Here is a 24,586-nt window from a genome sequence, read left to right as displayed (position 1 = left end):
CTTGGAATATCCACCTCTGAGAGGAATGTATCTATCACTGTGAATGTCATCTGCTCTACACAAACCCTTCCATAGGACTCCCAGGTATTCAAAAAAGGAGCAAGAATATTAGACCCAGAGACAGGAACCTGACACACTGTCATTACTCAGAAACTCTGATCACCAGTTGGGAAGTTTCCTGATGACGAGCCCTATGGAAGAGTTGGGAATCTTTATTCGGAGACAGAGAAATATGTGGGGGAAACATGGTCTACTTCCTTAAAATTGAAATGCTTATGTTTTATTTTTAACAATGTTTCAAACAGGAATACATATTTAAGGAAGTGAAACTATTTTCTATGATGCAAAGCATATGGATTTGTCAATTCCCTCCTGAGCTAGCTAGCCCATTGTAGAAAAGGGTTGGCAGTGACACTTGCCTCACCACAGGCTGTGGTATCATATGACTGATGGATACAGACACTTTAGAGATGCAAGTTTTTAGGTTAACTGGTCTGCTCAACTAAGGAGCAAGAATCACTTTAGGGTTTGGAAATAACTGTGTATGAGAGGCCCATAAAGGCGAGAATGGGTGGTAGGCACTTCCTCTATTGACAAGTACTTTTCTCTTCACCTCTTGCCCAGAGAAAAGAAGGGGTGTGATGATGAGGCGAAGGTGGCTGATCCATAAGGATAAATGCAAGCTGATTAATACATTCATTCAGGAGGATTTGGCCACCATAGCAGATTTCTGCAGCATTCCATCAGTGCCCTGCACCGACAGTTGCTCCATGCACAACTGCCACAACACGACTCATGATGTCAGCGTCACTGACTGCTCTGCCAGTACAGGGCCCTGACCTTCTTACTGCCACTACCATAACAAGGACTCCACCAGGCCCATCTGGGTGGGCTGTGAGGGAGGGCACCTGTTCACCTGGATGGCTAGGCTCCTTCTAGACCTCCCTTAGATATGGCTCCCTCATTTTTCCCAGTCACGCACACTCCTGCATCTCTCTCACAGCCTCTCCCCCCAATCCCAGCTCTACACCCCACCCCACACTCCTGCCAAGGGTTTTTGGTGCAAGACCAGATGGGAGGGGAAGAGTTGAGGGGAGGGGAAGAGTTGAGGGGAGGGAGCCCGCGTTATGGGCATCTACTCTGGAAAAACCTTGCTACACAAGCCCGGGCTGTCTGGGCTGACTGGTCCAGCAGCTGCCCTAACACCAACTCCTGATGGCGCTCCTGCTGGGCAGCCCCCAGTGTCTGGACTTGCAGGGTCCTTCTGCTGGACTTTCAGCTCCCTTCTCTCCAGTGGCATCCTGCAGAGGGGATTGGGACGACATCCGAGAGGAACACCCACTTCCCTTATAGAAACAAATCCCTGATATCTGAGGCACAGCACTTGAAGGAGTGGCCGCCTGGAGGAGAGGTGACAGAGCTCTGCGATTGCACACAGTGCGTCGCCTGGGGCGTCTCCCGCTGGTGCCACGGCCACCACATGGGCCAGCAGGGGGCTCTGCACCTCCTGGATCCAGCGGGCCAAGTGGAGACCCAAACTCATTTCTGGATTGCCCTTAAGACAGCGGGAGATGGGCTGGAAGTTTCTTGTGTACTCACAGAGGGCTGGAGGATAATAGGCAAGTAAACAGAAAATTCAGCCAGCGTTAATACAGCCTAATTTTCAAGGAACAGATTTCTGCGTTTACCACAACCTTCACGCTGTCGTGCTTGTTAGTATTTAACTTGTCATTTTCAGATTGACACTCCAGCTCGGCAGGTATTCAGGAAAGGAAGTAAGATATGTACAGAGCACCTACATATCTAGAAGCTTTACAGTTTGGCTGCCCTGGAAAAGAGCTTATTTCTTTTTTGGAATCCATTATACAAGTCCCTTCTGAAGGAAGTTTTTCTACCCACGAGAGAGCAGCCATGGGTGACCATGTTCTGTACTCTGTGACTCTGACAAAATGGTGACAAGGCTTTGAATCAGAGGCACCTGACTCTAGGGCAGCCATCGATGGATGGACTGGCCCAGCGCCCATGGAGTAAACTGGTGTGGGGGTTTTACCCTCCTGGAATAATGGTGGCAAAACTGGATACTCTTACTTTTAGCTTTTCCCCTGATGCCAGGAGCTGTGGCTGTGTTGTCTTCTCTTGGGACTTTCAGCCCCTAGCGCTTGCTAGAAAAGTGCTTCCAACAAATCTTTAATGGGCCATTGTGAGGTCCTGTTGGTGCTCTGGTCTAAATGGATGTTTAGACTCCCATTTTCAGGATGGGAAACTTCCCTTCCCCTCCACTCCTGGTTTCCACTCTTGAATAGATTGTGAATCTTATTGAATGATTTTTCTACATTTAATAATAAGATCATATAGTATTTCTCTCCTAATCAGTTAGTGGGGTGAATTGCATTGATTTTAGAATATTAAACCAACTTTGAGATAAACCCTCTTGGTTACACTATATTGTCTTTTTTATATATAATTGAATTTAGTTTGCTAATATTTAGTTAAAGATTTTTTTTCATTTATGTTCATGAATGAAATTGATCTGTAATTTTTTTTTGTACTATTTTGTCTGATTTTGGTATCCAGGTTATAAGTTAGCCTTCAGAAACAAGCTGAGGCTTCCTCTATTTTCTATACTTGGAATTACAGTTATTTTATTATTTACAGAACTCGTCAGTAAGGCTGTTTTCTTTGAGACTATTTTTAACTTTGTTTCAAAATTTTTTAACAGTTATAGAGATGCTGAGTTTTCTATTTCTTCTTGAGATAGTTTTGGGAGGTTGCATTTTTTTCTAGGAATTTGTCTATTTCATCTAAAGTTTTAAAATATATTGGAACAAATTTATAATCTGTTTAATATTTTCAGCATCTGTTTTTACATCCTATTCTATTCTGACATTTTATTTGTAACATTTTTATTGATAAAACTTATGAGATGTGTCTCTCTTATTAGATTTACTAGACCAAGACTTTTTTATTGAGGTATAACTGACATATAACATTATATTAGTTTCAGGTGTAAAATATAGTGATTTGATATTTGTATATATTGAGAAGTGATCAGCACCGTAAGTCTAGTTAACATCCATCACCAAACATAGTTACAAAAATTCTTTTCTTGTAATGAGAACTTTTAAGATCTACTCTCCTAGGAACTTCCAAATATACAATACAATATTGTTAACTATAGTCACCATGCTGTGCATTACATTCCTATTGCTTATTATGTCCACTTGTAAGTGAAAGTTGGTATTTCTTGAGCCCCTTCAAAGACTTTTTCAGATATACAAAAGCTAAAAGAATTTATTCCCTGAAGGAAGTCCTTCTGGAAGAGGAAAAATGACACCAGATAGAAATAGGAATCTACACAAGGAATGAAGGACAGTGGAAATTGTAACTACATGACACTGTGAATAGTTGCTGGAAATAGTGCATGGAAATAGCTTTGAAAGTTTTGAGTTATAATTCTAAAATACTGAGTTTTGTTCTACATGAAGAAATATGTTTATTTTCTAAGGCAGAAGCTCTGATAATGTAGTTTTATTTACCCTTTTAATAAATGTCAAACACAGTAAAACTATCTCCAAATTAAAAAAAAATATATTGGCTTAAGATGTCTTTCCTTGAATATCTTACATTTCTTTTTCTTATAAGTCACATTTCTTTATCTCTAGCTGCTCAAATGATTTTTTCTTATTCATTAATTTCATCATTTCACGAAACTATGTCTTGATACTGCTCATTTTACACTGATATTCTCAGTTACGTTATGTGGTGTTTAATTTCAACTTGTGCTTACAAAGCTTTTTAAAAATTTTCAGTTGCTTTGTTGAATTACGGCTTTTAGTATTTCCTTCCACCTTTGCTTTGTGTATCTTCTTCAGGAATTTCTGTCATCCATATGTTAAATATTCTTTGCTATCCTCAATACTTGTCACTTTTTCTTGATACTCAATCTTTCCATGAAGTGAGGACCACAACCTGGGCTGGCCAGATTCCTTCCAGGGAACTGAGTTTCCATCCCTGGCTCCCTGTCATCACCTAAAGGAAACCTGAGTGATGGAATGTGAGTGGCTTAGAGCAGAGCCTCACCAATAGGAGAGAAAGAACACAAGGAGTATTCCCTTCCTATGGGGCCTGCAGCAACATCTCTACACTAGAGGAGACCACTTACTGAGTCAAGCTGGGTTGTCAGCTCTGAAATCTGGCAGCAAGTGAAAATAGTGACCAACTGTATAAAATAGGTAAAGGAAAATTCTGGAATGGTGTATCCATTATGTTTTATGCTCACTTCAAGAAAAGTTTTAGAAGAATGAAATTGTAGATAGGTCAAGTCAAGCAAGCACATCATAAATCTGGGGTTGTTCTGGCTCCTTCTGCTCTTTCATTTTTTCATCTGTAAAATACCAGCAGCCCTTTAGGCTGGCCCAGCTGTCCTCCCATGAGTTGATAAATAAGGGTCTTTGCATCTTTGTTTTGCCAGCAGTGAGGTATGTTAACACTCTAAACTGAAACAAAGAACAGGAGCTTTAAAGAGAACAAGTCCCCACCCTGGTAGTCATATGCACTTGAAATAGCTCATTGGGAAAGGCCACCACCACTGAGGGCAAAATGTCAAGCCCAGTTATCAGCTCTCAGGCTGTTGTCCTGAGTGTGGAAAATAACTGAAATACTCAGCAATAAGAGAAAGGATAAATAAATCATGGCACATCTCTAGAATGGGAAACCATACTGCCACTATAAATTATATGCTTAGGAATGCAAAGGAAACACTAAAGAAAAACATTCCCTTTATATTGTTAAGCAGAAAAAGTAGAACATAACATGCATCATATCACACATTTTAGTTTTAAATATAATCAGAAAAATACTGGTTGGAAATTTGTAAATATGAAGAGAATTTATCTTTGGTTGGTGAGATTATAGTTGACTAGTTTTTTTTTTTAGATTTGTGATTTTTCTAAATTTCCTAACATTACTGTATTGAACATGTGTTACTTCTTTAATTAGAAAATACTTTTAAATGTTATTTAAAATATTGACTCTTTAAATCAGACATTCTGAGGTCTTTTCCAGCCCCACAAGACCCCTCTTCTTGCTGCAGTGGGGACCATACACCCACCTAGAATTTTGGACTCCTCCTGCAGGTAGGTGATACTGATAGAGGAACGTTTGGAATCCTAGAGTTTGCTCAGAGAATTCCTGACTAATTTTTATGGGATAAATTCACTTCTTTCTCCCCAAGAGCCCTTCAAGAAAAATGCTTCACTCTCTGGATAACTGCAATTTTCTCTTTTCTTCTTTCAGGAGGATGCTTGGTAACACACACCATCCAGGGTACCCTTATTTATTTTTATTTTTATTTTTATTTTTTTTAGAGCAAGTTTATCTGGTGAATGCTGATGGCAAACATCATCCAAGAGAGACCAGCTGGGAAAGGTGCTGTGACAAGAGAACCTAGGAGGCCGTCGTGCTAACACACGCAGTCTCCCATGGGAAGGCATGGGGCTCTGGGCACACTGGGAATGTCCTCAGTCATTTAACACCATATGGGTGGCTCTTCATAGTTGATACAACCATTCCTCGTGCCTTGTAGGGCACCCTTATTTTTTTTTTTTTGTGAGGAAGATTCGCTCTGAGCTAGCATCTGTTGCCAATCTTCTTCCTTTTTTGCTTGAGGAAGATTGTCTCTGAGCTAACATCTGTGCCAGTCTTCTATTTTGTATGCAGCAGGATTGCTGCTGCAGCATGGCTGAATGAGTGGTGTAGGTCCGCGCCTGGGATCCGAACCTGGGAACCCGGGCCACTGAAGTGGAATGTGCCAGACTTAACCACTACTCCACTGGACTGCCCCAAAGCAACCCTATTTTTGATACAACAATATTTTTCTCTAAAAAGAATTATCATTGACTCCTCGCTTGATCTCCTGCCATTCTTTCTGAAGAAGGCAAAGCTTGGAGTTAGGAAGAAAGCATGAGCTTGGTATGAAGACAGATATATGTATCATTAAAAGTTTCATTAAAAGTCCTGGTACTTTTAAACTATGAGACCTTGACCAAGGGGCGGGCACCTTTTGAGCCACCGAAGAGCATGCAGAGAGCCTGCGTTAGCTATAGGGGGCCCTTCGAGACGAAGTCTTTCAAGCACCATAAAAGGCAAGGGAAATTGTTAAACTTCCACTGCAGGCAAATGCAAGAATAGGGCCCAATCCAGGTTGCCTTGCCCCACAAAGTTCATGACTATATGGGAGATAAAGCCATACATACAAATATCACATTGTGTGATGGAATTAACATTATAGCTGTGAAAAAGTAAGCATGACATTAGCTCTTTTAGACAGCAATGCTAAACCTGCCAATGCCAATGCTAAACAACGCCAGATCTGATGTATTTTCACCCTTCAGTGTTTATGAAGACAATATGAGCTTTCTTTTATATAGAATTATGGGGCAGAGAGAGGTAACTACAGGGTATACTCATATATATTTTACCCATATATACTTTACGGATAATACACTCTCTTTAAGTCTGCCATGTCCAGATCCTCAGCTTCAATTTAACTGAGAGATCATCAGGAGAAAGGCCCGTGCATATTCATCTATATATCTCTAGCACCTGGATCTGTGTTTGACACAAAGCAGGCTTTCCGGTTTATTTACTGAAGTGAATTTCCCCATCTCCTCATCCAGCTAGAGCACTGGTCTTACCCCAAACCACACATACATACACATGTGTGCACGCACACACACACAAGCACACACTGAACTGAGTGCCCAGAGGAAAGAAGCTTGTTGGACAGTCATCCTTACCCGGGGCACTGGACACCTGGAGTTAAGTAAGTTCATGAAAATGGGGCAAATGGAGAAAGGGAATTGAATTATTTATAAGTCTATGATGATGGGGAAAACGGGGAAAGAAATTGAATTATTTAGTCTGAAACTCAGAAAGTAAGTAGAAACTTTAAATCGCATTTATTTTTATGCCACTACCATACTGATTTGATTACTCTAGCTTTGTGATATATTTTGAAATCAGGAAGAGTGAAGTCTCCAGCTTTGTTCTTCTTGATCAAGGTTGCTTTGGCTATTTGGGGTCTTTTGTGATTCCATATGAATTTTAGGATTGCTTTTTCTATTTCTGTAAAAAAGTGTCTTTGAGGTTTTGATAAGAATTACATTGGATCTGTAGGTCACTTTTGGGTACTATGGGTAGCCAATTGAGGGCTGACTCCTGCTTCCCAGACCCTCCAGCTGCTAACAGGAGCCTTCTCCCAATGGACTGTTCACTGCAAACATTACCATGGCTCCCACCATGTCAGCCAATGCTTGAAACCTCCAGTAGGACCTGCCCTCCCACTGGATTGGTTCTTCTAGAATTCTGACATCAGCCTGAATTAACTGGGCGTTTTACTTTGGACTCCTGGCCACTCTCCTTGGGAATCTCTTTAGCGGGTCCAGTATATCATGACAAGAACTGGCTTCTTCTTTGACTCAGTCGCCTATCTCAGGGGCTTCCATGTGACCACCAGTCAAGTGGGGACATGATAGAAAGAAAGTTGAAAATGCATTTGTGAGAATCTTAGGTATCCTAATGAATCCTCCAAAAACTGGTGGTGCAATGGAATGTTTGGTTCTAACCCACATTAATGCATGGCTACTACGGTTAAGAGGGCTTTACAAAGGACCATCTAAAAAGTCAGCAGAACCTTCCAAGGGAATTAAAATGGAACCATCACAACCATTTGGTTTGCATGTTTTTTCTTCTCCTGAATAGTGAATTTTGAAGGTCTTAAATTCCCCGTCATTTTAGAAGATCAGTATTGCAGGAATGAAGATTCCACAAGATGCTGTAGGGGAGAGACAGGGATCAAGTAAGTTTAGTGATTCACGTTAGTCAATAGTTACAGCTTAAGGCTTTAAGAAGAATAATTAAAACCGTCACTAAGGCCATTCAGAGGAGGTAAAAGTGAATAAGCCATCTCTCCCTTTCACCTTCATTTCTTTTCCTTTTTGTTCTTCTGATAATGACTTTTAAGGATCTCTAATCCTCTTGTATCTTAAAGGACCGGTATTGCATAAACACTAGTCCCACTGGATGCTTTGTTGAGGAGAAAGAGTAGCTCCTATGGGTTAAGGAAGATTTAAAAAATCTGGAGGCCGGCCCCATGGCTGAGTGGTTAAGTTCGTGCACTCTGCTTTGGCGGGGTGGGGGGGGGGAGGGGGGGTGGGGGGGGGAAGATTGGCAGCAGAAGTTAGCTCAGGTGCCAATCTTTAAAAGATCTGTTTACCATAGCTGGTTCTAAGATATTTACAATCCATGTGAGAACATGAAAAGCTCTGTTATAAATGCTACTTAACTTTACTTTGTTCTTTCTTCCCAAATGTTTGGGCCCTAGAACTCCTTTTCCTCATGACTCCTGAGAAACTTTGGGAAATGCTCTTGAAATATTTCACGATCCTCTTTGGATGCTGGATTCTTTACCTTCTCGTGTTTGCTTTTCAATGTCAATGTAATCCTGGTGTCACACTGGACAGTGAGCCTTAACAAGAGGGAGGACACACAGTTGTGAACAGAATTTATGGTGCTAATAGGTCACAGGAGCCCTCCTTCTCCAGGATAAGGATGAAAGCTGATTCCTGCTCTTCTGGTAAAATTCTCCATGTTTCTTCTGAGATGTGGATGGCTGGAATGATGGGAAGAGTCTGAACTGAGAGGGCCTTGTGAATGAGGTTGCAGAATGAAGAAGTTAGCCCATGTGAAATTTTGTGGAAACTTTCTTCCTTGACATGCAGCTATTCCCTGGTGCCAGTGAGCAGTCCAGGTCCAGAAAGCCTCTTCTTAAGGTTCCACAGCTGTATGGATCTCTATTTGCAGACTCAAGCAATCCAGGGGAGGACAGTCAAAGGGATGGCTTTCTCTGAGTAGAGGGGCTTGATGCATAAAAATTGTAAAACAAATATGACTTTAAAGTCTTGTTCAGTTACCTAGAACCTAACAATTTAGTAAAGTTTTAGATTTATTTATTATTAGAGGTATAAAGGATTACTTCCTTGAAAAGAATTCTTCCAGGTTTAATCAAATCAGGCTGGAGACCCATAAACTCAGCCCCAGGTTTTCATTTACCTCTGTCTCATTTTTTCTCGCCCACAATAAACCCCACAGACCCCACTGTGGATGGAAAATCCATCTGGCATTTTGGGAACTATCTTTACTAACAAAGGAAAAACAAAGGCCTAAATTAAACCTAGCAAACACAAATATAGTAATGATGCCAATGCAGCATAGCCCGCTCGTCCTAAGGTCACCGCAGTTGCACCACATTGTGAAAGAAGCAACTTCTCAGGCACCGAACCCAGGGGTCCTTTCTTTTTATCAGACTCTCTCATGGGAACCCCTAACAGATATGCACACCAATTTGTCCCTTTACCATTTTTCTTCCAAGGAAAGTTCTAGAATAAGACGCTTGTCCCAGATCCAGTCTTATGTGAAGAGTGTGTATATAATCCTCACTTTTTCTATCAGAGTTTCTGTATCTTCCTCTCCTTCTGAACTAATAAAAGATAAGGATATTTTCCCCCTAGAACTGCGTGCTAACTTATCTTCTCTTAGGATAAGGAATGAATCAGCACATCAAAGTACATGTGTGGTGGTGGTGGGGGAGTGGGGAGATAAGAAGAGTATAAGGAAAACTCAGAAAGACTTCTAAGGCCTCCAGGCTTAGTGAGGCCTACTAATAATTGAAAAAAACCCCTGTTGGTTTCAACTATAATTGAATGATTTTAATATTTATAGTTGTAGGATTCATGTAGGCTATATTATGATTATGTGAATTAGATATAGTTTCTGTCTTTTAAGTGCCTGCTTCTAGTTTAAAAAGAAAATACAGTCACATACTGTATAAAGACGTTTTAGTCAATGACAGACTGCATATATGATGGTGGTCCCATAAGATTAGTACCATATAGCCTAGGTGTGTAGTAGCTATACCATCTAGGTTTGTGTAAATATTGGGGAGGAAGACATTTTCCTCTACCCTTCCAGGTTCTTCTGGCTGTTCCAAGAACTAAATTGACGTGAGACAGATTAACAGGAGATAAACAAACAAAAGTTTAACAACATGTATACATGGGAGAAACCCACGAAAACCAAGTAACTCACCAAAATGGCTGAAGCTCTCATTTTTTTTTCAAGTTGTTTTTTCTTTTTTTTGTGAGGAAGATTAGCCCTGAGCTAATATCTGTGCCAATCATCCTGTACTTTGTATGTGGGATGCGTCCACAGCGTGGCTGATGAGTGGAGTAGGTCTGCACCCAGGATCCAAACCTGCCAACCTGGGCCACTGAAGCAAAGTGCATGGAACTCTAACCACTCGGCCATAGGGGGTCAGCTCCCCTCATTTGTAATATCATACTCAGTAAAAGACAAAAGAAGATGTTGGGGGTGAGGAAAGTCAGGGACTTCAAAGGGGAGGAAGGCAATTCACAGGTAGGTGAAAAGGAGAAAATGTTTGGAAAACAAGTGTTTGGTCACACAGAAACAGAAGAACACAGAGAGGAGCCCAACAAACAGGCTTTTCTAGGTTCTTCCCTGTCTACCACATAGTTTATGTTATGCTAAGATAATAGCTTGCTTCCTGAGATGGGTTTTTTAATATGAATTCTTTTAGGCAGTTAAGGGGGAATTAACAAGGAAAACTTTCTGAGTCTTTTATTTCTTAAAAATAACCAGCCTAAAATAATCCCCATGTTAAAGAGACATATTTTAGGGTGGCAAATTTTATTCTCCTTCAGTGCACTCTATGATGTTCACACGATGATGAAATCACCTAACAGCACATTTCTCAGAATGCATCCCCATCACTAAGCCATGCATGACTCTATCGTCAATAATTATTAGAAGCCTTGATCTAGTTCTAATCAAGGATTACATTGATTTCATAAAACTGATTGAAGAAATTAACTGCAGAATCACTTGTCAGAGAGTTAATGGAGGGTAATTTTCACCATTCATTCATTCGTTCATTCATCAGCTATTATTTAAATGCCTACTCTTTGCCCAGAAAATGAGCCTCCTGGATCTTTTGTTGTCTGTTTTACAGTATGTTTAACAAATAAAAATGTCTCTGAAATTAGTAAGAATCAAAGTCTTCTCACTGATTCTTGGCCTATTGATCTTTCCCCATTTTCTCTACTCAGCTGTCTCCTGGGAAGATTGGATGGGATAGAAATGCCTTTTTCTTTATCAGTCAGGTCCTTATCAGTCAGTAGGGGGGGGACTTCACCTTTTTGTGAAGGTGAGGATGTTAAATTCATCTTACAGAGACAGCTGGCAAAACTCCAGGGCTCATGGCCACTGAGAAGAATTTTCAGGAGGGGCAAATTATTTTTGCTGTCAAATAATAAGCCAATGTTACTTTTACAAATGTTAAACCTTAAGGAGAAGAGTTTAGAACTTAATACCAACAGATTCATTCGACTTTCACTCTCTGTCTCTCCCTCTCACACACACACATGCACACACATGTAATCCTACGTGAGTACCAAAATCCATTCATGGTGGCCACCTCTTGTCTTAAGCAAGAGGTAATTTTGATGTTGTTTTAAATGGGATGCTCCCAGGATATTCTCATGGTTATTTTATATAAAGATAAAAAAATTTGATTATATTATTTTCTCTGATCTTTTACTTTATCAACTGATGTCTGGCAACTGTGAGATCTTAGGGAAGTCATAGAAATATTCCAAGCTTATCCCTCATTCTTCTTCAACTAGGTTTATTTTCAAGTAAACATAAACTTAGGTTAACAGACACTCTCTTTGTAAAATATACTAATCAATCCACAGGTTCAGTGGTTAACTTCTTGTTACCGAATTCACATCAACAGATGCCTGGATATTTTATGTAGAAAGTAGTTAAAAATTACAGTTATAAATCACTAGTTTTGCCATCTTGTGAATACATGACTGTAGTGGTCACAGTATTCCCGAAAGTGGCCTCTCCTGCTGCCTTGATTGCCCCAAAGTGGGCCAAAAGCCCTGGTTCCTCAATACCTGCGTTATAGACCAGTGTCCAGGTGCCACCTGGGAGAGCCCAGCCTCACTGAAAGTATTCCAATTTCTGGAGGAAGGGAAGGAGGAGTAGTTTACTGGTGCACACTCAGGACGTGAATCTGTCCACCCTGAGTTAATCTATTTCAAAATTGAAAACACTGTCGTTTCCTAAGAAGGTGAGGAGAAGAGTTTTCCAAACCTCTCTTCTTAGAAAATTTGCCTTATCATAAAATCTGAAAAGCCCTTAGGAAGTGAGAAAGTATCAGTTTTTGGTATAATATTTGAACCCTTTTCTCAGGTTCTCCAACCATATCTCCCTGATATGAGGCAAAGTGACTTCCATACAGATCATTGTCCCATTCAAAGTCTTGCTGGGGAAGGTCAAAGCCTGGACCATTACTATATTGGTGTCGCCATAGCTGTGAAAACTCACATCTTCTCCAAACATCTGCTTAGAGCATTATCATTGCACACCCTGCTCTAGCGTTAGGGCAAATGACTACTTCCTAAGAAATCACATAGCCGTGGAGTAGGGGTGCTTCCCGACCTGCTGATGGAGCTAGCAGCTGGGTAGCCAATCCAGTACTTTTTCCTCTGCATCTCTTGTTCTCTCACAACCAAAAGCTGTTTATAATGAAACGTCAAGTCGCAGACAAGTCATTTTATCTCAAGCGCTTGAGGAATCCAAGTGCTGGTCAGCTGTGCTTTGTTGACTTTGCGAGGAAAAGAGAAGAAAAACCCTAAACTGTCAAGTCCTTTGAAGAGTGGCAAAATGGAATGAAGAACATTCCGTGCAATTTGGAGAGAAAAAATTTCTCTAGGGACACGGGATAAATCCTAGTAGCTGAGATATTTCAGCTTAAAAACAGCCTTCTAACTTTTTGGGAATACAGATACTCTACAAAATAAACGGGGGATCAACAATATATGCAATTCAATGTAGCCATTCATTATTTTATCAGATTGAGGGAAGCAAAGGAAACCAAGAAAAGTAAAGTTGTAAAAATAATTGCCGACGTTTACTGGGTTCAGCATTGTGATTAGCACTTTACATTGATTTTATCATTTATTCTAAGAGGTAGGTATTGTTATGCTCATTTTACTTATAGGAAATACTCTGAGAGAGGTTAAGTAATTTCCCCACGGTCACACAGCTAGTGTGGCAGAGCTAGGTCTTCGGGATCATCATAAGAAGTTCTTATTGAGAGTGAATGTGGTGCAATGGAGAAAGCCTTCGGGGCAAGAGCTGAACAAAAAGTACGTGTGAGGGTGATTAAGGAATCATTTCATTTTCTGTTGTAGCTGGAGCCTTGAGATGCACCCATTGATGTCCACATTGGACTTTTCTTTTTGCAAATATTTTTCCATGTCTTGTTAAATCAGTTGGTTAGTGTGGCTGAGGTCATGGATGTGCTCTGCGTGAATAGTTTAAGTCTTCTCTGTAGCCAGTTATCTTGCTAAACCACATTCTTGGGCACAAGGAAGCAGGATGAGAAAAAGTAGATAGAACTGTGCAAGATGAGAGGCACAAGATTAGATTTGGGAAAAACAACTCAGAGTACATCGTTGCAATGAAGCTGTCACCTAAGTGCTAAGTGTACCTTCACAAGGTGCATCCATTGGTCTTGGCTGAGGAGTGAATCAAGCATCATTTCTCCCTGGCACCCTTCTTCCCATAACCCCTACACTTCCCTCTCTTCCTAACTCCGTATCTTGTATCTACAGCTGCAGTCACAGGAATGTGCCATAGAGCTTTGTATCTTTCTGTGTGCAGGCAAAAGGTGGCTATGAATGTAGGAGGCAGCATTTAAAAGAATCAATTTATTTTTGATACTGGTCCTTGTCACCAACCAAGCTTTAGTTGGAACAAATGGGCTGTCCCTCATCACCCATTTCTCTCAGAGAGTGTTATGAAAGCATCTTTGAAAACAAGGACAGTATTACTCGTATACATCAAACCAGGAGTTCAGCTGGGGCCAGCCCTTGGACTGCACATGTAGATATGGGCCTGTCCAACTCTCAAAAAATTGTGCTTGCTACTTTGGGTTGTCACTTGCTGTTGAATCAGGGATGATTTTTCTTTGCTCTAACGAGTCAACCCTCCCTCACCGCAAGAGTCAAGTGGGTTCACAGTCCATGAGTTCATGTCAATCCCAGGAGTGACGGCCAGATGGCAGCCTCTGGCTAGTTAGTGTTGATGAATGACCCCACCTCCATTCCCACTCTCTTCCACCCCTGATTAAACTCTGATGCTAGAGAAGCAACTCTGAGCATAGACTAATACCCTGGATATTTGGGGAGAGGGATGAGAGAGGCAGCAGAGGATGTGGAAAGGGCACAGATTTTATCAGATAGTTCTGGATTCCTACATGGCAGTGCTTTCTTTGTTGTTGCTCTGGAAGTTTTTGTTTGTTTTTTAACTCTGTTAAATATACGGTTTTCTTCTACTGCCAAGTAGTACCAATACAATGATCCTGAAACTAGAGAAGACAGACAACTACCAACAGCCATTGGCAAGACAGGCAGAGCATCAAGGATAGATGCATGACTATGGAATATATCACCAGGGCCTAGGTTTTTAGGTTGTGCATAGAAACAGCAAGGAAAAAAGACATAATCCAAGTCTTCTGTTGTGGAGATTGTGCTGTTTAGATTTATCTTTTACATGTTTCTTAGCTTTTCTTATCATTCAATTCCACAACACTTTCACTCTCTATACCCAATTCATTTCATTTGTTCATTAGCCAGCTTATTTCATTTATTGGCTCATTAAACCAATATTTACTTTCTTCAGAGCACTGTTGTGTAACCTCTGTTTTTGTTTTTTATAGGATTAACAATATTCCCAAAAGATTTGATTTTAATACCATTAGAAGAATAGTCACATGAGAGGAAAGGTTAAACCTGACTGTTACTCTATCCTTTTTGTGCCACCTTCCTTAATTCCCAGATGTAAGGAGTTAAAGTCAGCTCCTAAACTTTCTTTGACATATCCTCAGTCTATCCAAACTCTTGGGAATCTGAGTCTCGAGAGAAGCAAACATTCTCCAGAGATCACATAACTTGAGAATTATCTCAAGAAACAGACAGCTCCAGTTTCATTTAAAGATCTTCTCTCTTTTCAAACCCTGACCATATACACCTGGACAGTCACCTGCCCTGGGTCATTGGCTACAGCAACTTCTCTAGAAAAGAGAAAGGCTCTTGCTTTCAGAGAAGACCATGTTTGCAAACTATTCACTCTTGGGAAAGCAAGAGTGGGAAAAGTTGTGAGCAGAGAAGAGTGAAGAGATGGTACATAGAAGAAGGAGGAAAGAAGAGACTTCAGAGCTGAGGAAATGTCAGCTTGCCATTCTCAACACCTCTCTCCACTGCCCAATTCTTACCTTCCTTTCTCCTGCCCCTTGGTTTCTCCCTAGATACCTCTGAGGTATCAGTGGCTCTCCAGAGGACCCTGTCATTGCTTCTGCTCTTGCTGCTGACCATGCTGGGTCTGTTGCTGGTACAACCCTCCTATGGCCAGGATCACATGTACCAACGATTCCTGTGGCAACACATAGACCCTGAGGTGACAGGTGGCAGTGATAGCTACTGCAACTTGATGATGCAAAGATGGAAGAGGACTCATATCAGTGCAAGGGCTGCAACACCTTCATCCGTGAAGACTTCTGGGACATTCATAGTATCTGCAGCACTCCCGGCATCCAGTACAAGAATGGCAGGATGAACTGCCATGAAGGTGTAGTGAAGGTCACAGCCTGCAGGGAGACAGGAAGTTTCAGGGCCCCCGACTGCAGATATCAGGTCGTGGTCAGCACTAGGCGTGTTGTCATTGCCTGTGAGGGAAACCTGGAGGTGCTTGTGCACTTTGATAGACAGACGCCACTCTAGAGGGGTTATGGCCCAGCGGTTAGCCTTTAACTTACTCCTCAAATAGCAATGAGTAATGCATTTGAGCTGTCCAGGCTCCGTCTCCTCTGTTTATTTCTTATTCTTTTTCTCTATATACCCATTCTGTTAAATAATATCAAAGAGAAATGGGGACATAAACCTATAATAAGTCTGGACTTTTCTGTAACAACCTTCCTTTTATCATACTGGTCAACTTAGCTCTCTCAGGTCCTTTCTTTTGGAGTTTAGTCATTATCTGTATTTATGTAGTATTTCAAGCATTTCAAAGTGATTTCATCTAAATTATCTCATTTTAATGCCACAGCACCCTGTAATTCTGCTGCTGATGTTGTCATATAGAGAAGCCTGAAGTTAAGGGATCTGCTGGAGACCATGAAGTGATGGAAATACTGAGACAAAAATCCTGTTTAACCGACTACTAATCCAGGTTTTTTTCTATTTCATGACAAGGTATGTTTTGAAAGTATCTTTTTTTTTAATTGTTATTCTCAAAATTCAGCTCTTGGGGGAAGCATTATAAATTTGGAAATATCTATTGGCTAAATGAGAGCTCTATCTATATAATTTGGCAACTTCGTTTTGTTTGGATCTAATAAGATCAAGAAATGATACAAGGAATTTTCTTTTTCTCTTCCTAAACTGTTGAATCACCCTAGTAAGTCAGAGTATTAAAAATGTACTAGGTCATTAAGAATCATTCAGTCTCCCTTTCATGTTTTCCCTGTAACAAAGGACTTAAACTGCATGTATCTGAGAAGACTGTGCTGAGGTTCTTGCGTGGGGGATTATTTCTTTTTCTCCTATTCTTTTTTTTCCTTACTATCCCCTTTTAATTCCTCTCTAGTTTATAAACATGCACACTCCTCAATATCCTCATAAACTCTGGTCCGAGACTAACACCCGTTGGATCAATGGCCACAACACAGAAAACTTAGTCTCATTTACTCCAGAGGGAATGATTCCTCTCAAAGTTAATGCTTACACCCTCCTTTTCCCCTTGAATATATAGAAACAAATTGCGGAACAGAGATGTATGAAGACCCTAGCTGATAAAGAAGGAAAGCATGTGTGTGGAAGGACTAAACTGAAACATTTAAATTACAGCAGATATCTATTGTATTTAAAGTGTATAACTTGATTTGGTATACATATACATTGTAAAATAATCACGACAATCAAGCTAATTAACATATCTATCACCTCCCATGGTTACCCTTTTGAGTGTGTGGTGAGAACACTTAGGATTTACCCCATTAGCGAATTTCAATTATATAAGATTGTATTGCTACCTATTAAAAAACAACAATGTTCAATAGAGTAAATTTTTAAGATCTTATTGGCCTCTTCAATGGTTCATGTATCGGGCAGCATCCAATCTTGCAGATAAAAAGGAGCTTCAAGAAGATGTACAAAATGAAAGACTTTTACAGGCGGAAAGGATTCATGCAGTGTAGAATAAAGCCAATAAGATCTTTAAAACTTACTCAGTTGAATTTTGGTTTTTAACATCCTTCATTCCTACCATAATACAGATAGCATAACTGGAACTTGCTCTTGGGTCTTCCATGATGTGTTTGATTGCCTGGTGGTATTTTGATGATACATGATCATTCTGGGCATTCTCTCAACACCTAACGTCCAGAGAAAGTCTATGGTCATGTCCTTTCCTTAACTTCTTCCCAAGTGTTGGACCTCACTGAGAGAAAGAGAGTGAGAGTAAGAAAGAGAGACCATTAGAACTAAACTTAGGAGTTAGAGAATTATGAGGGTACAAGAGTCTGTCTGCCTGATTGTGACTTTACTGGGACTTCAGAAATTCATCCAAAGCCTAATAAAAATAACTAATGCATTGTCTGTTTTTTTTCTTTGAAATACTTGTGTTCTTTTTCTCTCTGGTTAAAATAGTTAAGGCAGATGTGAATTATAACATTATCAACAATAAAAGATAACATTTCTCACAACCGTCCAGGCAATCGAAATGGGTTAGTTAGGGAAAGGCTAAGTTGTGAAAATACTACCGTAGTTTAAGAACGAAGAATTTTATTTCCTTCTCATGTAAGAATTCCTAGGTAAGTGGTGCAAATTACTCAGGAATCCTATTTCTTCCATTGTGTTCCTCTGCCAGCCCCTAGAGAGAGGTGATAAGCTTTGTGGTGTCATGCACCCCTTTGGCATTCTGGTGAAGCCAAAGGATAATTGAGACTAATAACAACAATTGAAAACAAGAGAGCAATAGTAATTGTTCTCAGAACAATACTATTAAATGCACAAAATAAAATGCATTGGATTATAAAGGAAATCAAATTAAACATTTAAAGTTTGTGATATAGTAACACATATGTTTAGTAATGCACTAAATAATAAGATCTAACTGTGAGCCTACTTACTACTGTAGTTTTGAAGTAGTGAACAATATAAAATATTTTGAGATATTTGCAACAACTATAAACTGATATGAAAGTATCTGTGGTTTTTATTGCTTTCTACATTTATAAGTGAAGGAATTGCTAAATTTATGCTGCAGGTTAACGAAAATAAAAATGTAATTTTTTTCCCTGTACCAGTTCGTGGACCCTATCAATTCCATCCATGGGGTCCTTGGAAGCCCAGGGATCCCAGGTTAAGTCACCTTGAGACATTATTACCATCTGTGTGAGGAAATCTGTTACTTATTATGGTTTTGAGAAACAGTTGTTCCAAAAAATTGAAGAACAGAATAGGGTTAACAAAAGTAAATATCAAGGAATTAATAGAAAGGAGTTTAAGTCAAGGAAAATGTTTAAAGAAAGAATATGATTAGGAAACGCTTTCAAATTTGTATTCAAAGGATAACTCCTTAGGAGCTCAAATCAGAAGCCACAACCCAAGCAGCTTCTGTTACAAAAGCTGGTAGATAGAGTTATAGGAAGCAGACCCAATAAGCAGCTTCCAGAAACAGTGGTTAACTTACCTTCCTGGCCTGCTCAGGTAGTTGCTCATTCTGCAGATGTAAAGAGATACTGTTCCCACAGTTTAGTTTAGGTTGCTTCCTATTTGACTTCATATTAGAGAGGTCTTATAAGTTTTGGCTTAGTTCATGGTAGAGTTCATGGTTGTATGCTATGGGTTCATAATAATTTTTTTTCCAAATTGAGAGTAGAATATCACACATTTGAGAAACACTGGATTACCTAGTTGACACTGGAAATAACTGGGCTAGAACAACCTTGTGATAATATTACCAACAGTTGATGTCAGCATAACACTTTATCATTTAAAAAACTACTTTCACATGCATTGTTTCAAATAATTCTCAAAAATACTCCCTGATAGTCTATGCTAAAATAGGATGCCTTGAAAACTATAGACCTCTTTCTTAGCTTGCCCTTTCACACATTAGCCCTGGTAGCTTCTCTCTCCTGCCTCTCTCTACATTCATTGAGTCACTACTTGATTTAAGTCTTGTAGATAGCACAAACTTGTTAGGAAGGGTTCTGGATGTATGTATGGGCACATGATGGCCACCTTACTTTTTCTCAGAGTCATCTCTCAAATCCTCCAAACCCAAGTGCCCAGAATTCCTTCCCTTTTAGTCTCCCTCTTCGCCCAAAAAACTAGAGAGTAGTTGGATTTACAGAGTGTACTCTGAGACAACTCCCACCCAGTCTGTCAGTACATGATTACCTATTATTCAAGGAGTGTTTGACATGAGCTGGGGTTTAAAGTGTACCAGAGTTTCTGTAAATACCAACATGTCCCTTAAAATGCCAATGTGGGGCAGGAAAACTCTTCTTCTACCCTTCTAGGTTCTTCTGGTTGGCCTAATAATTAAATTGACAGAAGACAGATTAATATGAGAAATACAAATTTAATTTTGTATGTACGGGGAGCCCACGAGAGGTTCTCCAACAGTCAAGTAATTGAGGCTTATATGCCAATCTGAGCTAAGGAGAAGGGGATAGGGGTTTGGGGCTTCAAAAGGAAGGAAGACAATTCACGGGAAGATGGGAAGAGCAAATGTTTGGTAAACAAATGTTTACCATGCCTTGCAGAAACAATAGGATACAGAGAGGACTTTGAACAAACAGGCCCAGGTGGACTCCCTCCAGTTTATCACACCTAGTCCGTACTCTTTGTAGTTATCTCTGGTGATACTTCTCTTCCTGGACCAGCTCGTCTATCTAAATTCTTTGAGTCAGTTAAGGGAGAGTAAAACGGTCTTCATGAGTCTTTTGGCCTTGATTAACTTGAAATCAACATAATCCACATGCCAAAGTGGCATATTTTGGGGAAGCTCATTCTGAATTCCTTCACCAACATGTCCCTATCTAATCCAGATGACATATTTCCAATCCAAAGGGAAGACCAAGAGATTATAAAATGGGATGGCATTGTTACTGTAGGGGAGTAGAATTTGCCACCTCAAGATGTGTTTCTTTGGCATGAGGATTATTTTGGGCTGGTTACTTTTAAGAAACTGCAGACAGAGGAGAAGCTCTGAAAACCAAGTAGAAGTAATTCTTTATAAGATACATTTACATTTGTAAGGAAAATCTCCATTTGTAAAGATGTCTCCCTCTCTGTACTGGAAAGAGGGGGTTGACCTTATCTCTATAAACTCTTGCCAATGCAAAAGGCAAGGACTTAAACCTACATAATAACCTTACTCTTGTTTACTGTGCTTTTCCTGGTAATCTCCCACAACTGACTCCCCCCACCTCCAACATACTCCTTTGTCTTTAGCTGAAGATGGTATTTAAGCTGGCAACTTCAGCCATTCTGGCGAGTTGCTCAGTTTTTCTAGCTTTCTCCCATGTAAACATGTCATAAAGCTTTGCTAGATTTTCTCCCATTATTCTGTCTCATGTCAATTTAATTGGTAGACCAGCCAGAAAGACCTAGAGAATAGAGGAGTTGTCTTCCTCCTCTATACTAATCATGCTTTGAAGATAAGTTCTGGATATAAAATGAATATCCTGACTATAGGGCAGGAAAAATAATTTTCCCTCTATGCTTCTAGGTTCTTGGCTGAGACCCACCCCGCCCCATAATAAAAACAGATTAACAAGATTAAAGCAAACAGAAGTTTAATATCATGTATATGTCCTATACACATGGGATATACCCAGAAAACTCCCCAAAATGGCACAAGCTACCACCTTAAATACCACCTTCAGCTAAAGACAAAAGAAGCATGGTGGGGGTGGGGAGACCAGTTACGGCAGGTGACCAGAAAAAGCACAACAAACAAGCATAAGGTTATTATGCAGATTTAAGTCCTTGCCTTCTCCACTGATAAGAGTTTCTTGTGATTTAAAGTCATCTTCTTCCTGGTACAGAGAGTATACTGAGAGGGAGACACACTTACAGATGGAGATGTCTCTTATAAGCATAAATGTCCTTTACAAAAGGGTAACTTCTACTAGGCTTTCAGAACTTCTGCGTCTGCTGTTTCTCAAAAACAGCCAGCTAGAAGTAATCCTAATGCCAAAGAGGCATATTTTGGGGTGGCATATTCTGCTACTCTTCATGACATTTTGATAACAAGGTGGCCCAGTGAGAAACTCAACGTAGATGGCTTAGCTAGAAACAGCCCTTAAAAAAATATGTTGATAGAAAACACATTCAAGGATCTCAGTTTATCCATAAATTGCACCTTTGACCAGATACTTTTTCACCTCTCAAAGAAGGACCCACAGTTCACAACTCCAGAAGTGATTTTCCCCATTGAAATTCCCATAAAAGATAGCCTAGCTATTCAGGGACTTTCCCCTAGAAGTTTGTCGGGAAGTGAATTTAGGAGCCAGATCTCTGGTTGCCTCCTGTTAACTCCAGATAACTCTTCTCTGGGGTTACCTCTCCTCAGAGCCTTGCAACTCGCATTTGTGCCCAGAAGTCAGTCTTTGATGTTTAGCACCTTTGCTCCAGGCTATTCTCAGTGTGAACCCAAGTGTTCTAGATGAGAAGATATGGGAACAGGTTCACACAGTAATATTGTCCCCTCTCCCCACCCAACCTCTGCCAATCAGTCGGAGCACTGTACCTCCAACAGCTACTCCTTTCTCCACTGCTGTAGACTTCTTGGTTCTGAGAAAAGGGGAAGGACACAGACTCCCTGCTCTTCAGATTCACATACTGATCCCCACTACAACCAGTGACGTGAGTGTTGGATCTGAATTGAGTGAGTTAGAGGGGTTGTTGCTGAGGATGCTTGGGGGAAAGGCCCAGGAACACCTGAAGGGGCTTGATTGAACCTCTAAATGGTAGAGTTAAAAATGGAATGTGATCCAACTTGTAGGAAGCAAAGGCCTGAATTCAACTCAGCATTAATCTCACTGATACAGTCCCTTCTCCCTTGCCACCTCCCAATCCTCTCACCAGGCTTCCTCCTGAATTTTCCCAAGCATAGCACACCGAAGCAGCTTGAATCCTGATCTTCTCATCCTGTTTAAGCCTTTGGACCAGGGATAGGGTGCCAGAAAAGAGAAAGTGCCTACCCCTTGAGCTGTGCCTGATGTAGCATTTGACACCCTCAGAATTGCTGGCACACATGTATCTCACTAGACTCTCACAGGTCTGTGAGGGAGCTATTATTAGCCCCATTTAAGGACACCAGTGCTCAGAGAGTTGAGAATCAGGTTGGAGGTCCGGTAGGGCCAGCTCCACTCCTTACGGTAAATGAGGACAGAGAGCTGGTTTAAAAGGAAGACTTTTTCAAACAAATCCATGCCCTAACTTTTGACCAGAGTAGCTCCTGTGAGGGCAGTTTCAATCTTGGTGCTTGAGCAATATTTCAAAACTGGAGTTCCTTTATGATGACATTCTAAGTGACAAATCAAGATCATTTATAATGATGATAATTAAGGAAATGGCCTCTGAGAAGGGGTGTGCATAGTCAGAAGTGCTAAGTGTTTCACACAGGCTTTGGGGAAGTGTTATAAGGAAGTCAAGATCAGATAAGCACCATCTTGCAGAGTCAGTGTAACTGCAGCCTGGGATTTTGGGGAACCAAAGACTTCCCGTTCGGAAAAAATCTCCCGTGTCTTTATTCATCGTCTACATTCCTTTGAAAGGTGACAACTCTTTCCACTCACAAACATGAAACTTCAAGTAGCATTCTCTTTCGGATACATGCTCTTGTGAGAACTGACCTGGACTATAAAACAGAGCTAGCTAGAGGGTGACTGGTTCCTCAGTTTGGGTGGAAGAGAAGGCGGACAGGAGGTGTATGGAATTCTGAAAATAAACTTCATCTGTTTATTACAATTTTGTGTTTGTCTCAGTCAGGTTTTAGAATATTTTCAGTTCTTTTAACTCTTCTTATCTAGTGAGACTTATCATCTTCTAGTCTGGCAACCAAATGGTAAAATTGAGCCCAAGTGCCTACATTGGCAGGGAAAGGAATTTTAAGATGGAACTCAGCTTTTAGGGCCACGTCGAGATAATGCTTTCCTCTCTCTTCCCTGTGGACTCAAAGGTGGCCTTGGTGACTGAGATGGCATCCTCTCTGAAGGTTCTAGGCCCTCTCCTGGCCCTGATGTTCCCTCTATGTGGGCTCCTTGTACACAGCGAGAACCTTTCCTGGAAGGAATTCATGAAACAGCATCATCTGAGCACAAGCTTGGAATTCAGTGAGTACAGATGTAATGACCTCATGAGAAAAAGAGAAGCTCTCAGAGGCAAGAACTATCACATCTTCATCTATACCTTTTGGCACAAAATCGAGCATGTATGCATCAGGAACTGGAGAGATCGCTACAGAAACGTCTACGTGTGGGCCCAGTATCCCTTCAAAATACTCAGGTGCTACCAGAGGAATAATAAACAGAGCTACAAAGAGCACAGGAGCTATAGTCACATTGAATTCCATTGTGGCATGAATGGGTTTGTTGATAGCATAGAGGACATCCGGTTGTTAGAGATTAGCAACTAGAATGTCTACCCACACCCCCAGGTTTCTAGTAGAGTATTCAGTGCTTCTGAAGGGTGACTCCTGCCTGCATCAATAGCTCTTGCTATTCCCTACTTTGCATTTATGCACCAATGTTTTCCAACTGCTTAGAATTATGTACCACATGGTTTCTTGATATCATAACTTTGCCTATGTTGTTTCTCTGCCTGGTATATCCTTTTGTTCTCACTCCCCTGATTTATTTTTATATTTTTTTAAAAGATTCAGCTCATCTGGCATCTCTTTTTGACTAACTGAGGAATTTTCCTGATATTGACTCTCCTTGTACCTACTTAAACTGAATGATCTTCCCTCCCCTAAATAAATTAAATCATTCCAATGTGTGTGACATTTATATTTGTTATGTGAGCCAAGTATGTGCTGTGTGATTGCTATAGGTGTTATAGGTGTGTCTGATATAGATTATGCTTGGATGTGATTTGTGCTGTTTGTAGGTTTAAGGTGTGCATTATATGTGTGTGTCTAATGTGTGTAATGTGCTTACGTGTATGATGACAGTGTAACTATTTATGTGGTAAGCTGGGGAAAAGTTGTGACCTAGGCATTGATTGTGGTGACATGCTGAGTTCCACCCAGGTTGAGAGGCGTAGGCAGAGCTGACTGGGTATAAAATATGCAGCATTTTCCTGCTCCACAGTAGATGCTCAGTCAATATTGGTTTTCTTCCTTTCCCATCCTTTGGCTG

At 40.5% G+C, this 24,586-nt stretch overlaps 1 protein-coding gene and 1 pseudogene across 1 annotated transcript; both read left to right on the top strand.

Annotated features, from left to right (window-relative positions):
• The first annotated feature begins 644 nt into the window (after positions 1 to 644).
• LOC106833307 (ribonuclease 4-like) lies at positions 645 to 15,929 on the top strand (annotated as a pseudogene).
• Positions 15,930 to 23,416: 7,487 nt separating this feature from the next.
• On the top strand, positions 23,417 to 24,159 carry EDDM3B (epididymal protein 3B). The gene has a single exon (XM_044765843.2). The coding sequence runs from the start codon at positions 23,425 to 23,427 to the stop codon at positions 23,860 to 23,862; it is 438 nt and encodes a 145-aa protein (XP_044621778.1). The 5' UTR covers positions 23,417 to 23,424; the 3' UTR covers positions 23,863 to 24,159.
• Positions 24,160 to 24,586: the final 427 nt, after the last annotated feature.

This window comes from Equus asinus, chromosome 2, assembly GCF_041296235.1.
Source record: "Equus asinus isolate D_3611 breed Donkey chromosome 2, EquAss-T2T_v2, whole genome shotgun sequence".
NCBI lineage: Eukaryota > Metazoa > Chordata > Mammalia > Perissodactyla > Equidae > Equus > Equus asinus.
The sequence above is the reverse complement of the archived record's forward strand: the minus strand, read 5'-3'. Positions and strand labels throughout refer to the sequence as shown.

What these genes read in the sequence shown, in the direction of transcription:
- EDDM3B (XM_044765843.2), top strand. Translation starts at nt 23,425, where the DNA reads ATGGCATCCTCTCTGAAGGTTCTAGGCCCTCTCCTGGCCCTGATGTTC.